The sequence below is a fragment of the Laetiporus sulphureus genome (genome assembly GCF_001632365.1).
Source record: "Laetiporus sulphureus 93-53 unplaced genomic scaffold LAESUscaffold_314, whole genome shotgun sequence".
Lineage (NCBI taxonomy): Eukaryota > Fungi > Basidiomycota > Agaricomycetes > Polyporales > Laetiporaceae > Laetiporus > Laetiporus sulphureus.
The window spans coordinates 1-1,735 of NW_024468820.1; the positions used below are offsets into that span (position 1 = coordinate 1).

Here is a 1,735-nt window from a genome sequence, read left to right on the forward strand (position 1 = left end):
CAGCTCAGGACACTTCCCCTTCCCTCGGTCTCTTGACATTGCCTCTGATCCCATCTCCTCCACTATCTCCGTCGCCTTCACCGCCATCCTCTCCCGTTCTTGCACCGAGGCCGAGGCCTGTTCGCCAAGACCTGCCTCCCGTGAAGCGCGCCCGGGTAGCCCGATATCACAACTACGTTCCTGAAGAGGAGACAATTCGAAATGACTATCCTCAGCGGTACGTCGATAGCGGGGAGCGGCCGCAAAATTGGGCCTTAGGTGCGGACCCTGAACATCGGTTCGAGGAGTACGTAACTGGTCTCATTTGTTAATGGTGAGTGCGAGCTCATCAGGTACGCGCGCAGGTACCCAAAACAACAGCGCCTGCTTTCTCTAAAGAAAGCATCGGTCGCACGGTATGCACTACCTCCTACTTACCTTCCCTTCTCTCACCTTGCGACCCTCCATCCGTCGAAATTTGACGTCATCCTCATCGACCCCGCAGTTTCGTCATCATTCACATGGGACCACCTGCAGGAGCTCCCACCTATTCTCGCCGCAGACCCATCATACATGCTCATGTGGGTGTGCAGCGGAGCGGGCGATGGTCTCGAGCGTGGACGTGAGGTAATGGCGAAGTGGGGCTTTCGGCGGTGTGAGGACATCGTGTGGGTCAAGACGAATCACATCAGCAACCATGGCCCGGGGTACGTCCAGCTATTCTGCGCCTCCGTTCATCTCTTATAGGGCTTCCCAGACAGATCCGCCAACTATGTCCCTGCTGACGCGCACGAAGCAGCATTGCCTGATGGGCATCCGGGGCACCGTTTGACGCTCGACCGATAGCTGGTTCGTGCACTGCAACGTCGGTAGGCATTCCCTCCACCAATGACCCGTCTTTCTCTCTTCTTAGGCACTTCCCTCTACAGACACGGATGTGATGATCGGGGAAGGCGACACATCTGACCCGATGCTCAAACCGCCCGAGACGTATACACTCATTGAGAATTTCTGCCTTGGCATGCGGCGGCTCGAGCTGTTCGGGTGCGCGCGCACGCTGCGTCGCGGCTGGGTCACTGCGCTCGCGGAGGGCGAGGAGGAGCGCATCAAGGAGGGCCTCGCGGTCGACGCGGATACGCAGGAGGCGGCGTCGGCATGCCGGCCCACAAGCACATCCAGAGGCCCTTATGTGGAACCGCGAATCATGGGAGGCGGGGATCAAGGAGCTATCAAACGGCGGGAAGGCAGTCGTGCCCATGACGCCCGGTGAGTTGTGTGTTCCCGATCCAGTTGAGCTTCGGACTGACTGATCGTCGACGCCAGAGATTGACGCCCTCCGCCCAAAGTCTCCCGTCCGTGGTGGCTCCACAAATCTCAATGCTGGAATGGGCTCCGGGGCAGGGCCCGCGCAGACAGGTGCCCCCGGCGCGCTCGCCATGCCCATGAACCCGCCGCCAAACCGCTCGGGCGGGTTCCAGGATCAGAACCGCATGATGATGCCACAACCGATAATGCCAATGAACGCGCTCGGCGTGGGCGAGATTGGCAACATGGGCAACGTGGGCATGATGGGCTGGGACGGCATGATGGGGATGCAGGGGATGCATGGAATGGGCGGGATGGGAATGGGGATGGGCGTACCACAGGGCATGGGATTCTCCGGGTTTGATGGCGGGATGGGCATGGGCTGGGAGGAGCAGTTTGGGGGTGGTCGGGGGATGTGGGATGAGGGCATGATGGGTATGGGTGGGATGGG

The 1,735-nt window shown here is 60.2% G+C and overlaps 1 protein-coding gene across 1 annotated transcript; it reads left to right on the forward strand.

Annotated features, from left to right (window-relative positions):
* Positions 1-8: 8 nt before the first annotated feature.
* On the forward strand, positions 9-1,719 carry LAESUDRAFT_765567 (uncharacterized protein; the record flags this gene model as incomplete). The annotated part of the gene is made up of 6 exons (XM_040913725.1): positions 9-286; positions 345-686; positions 826-848; positions 909-1,102; positions 1,161-1,245; positions 1,303-1,719. Coding segments are annotated over 6 exons (1,339 nt in total), but the record flags the coding sequence as incomplete, so codon positions are not given.
* Between the last annotated feature and the right edge of the window lie 16 nt (positions 1,720-1,735).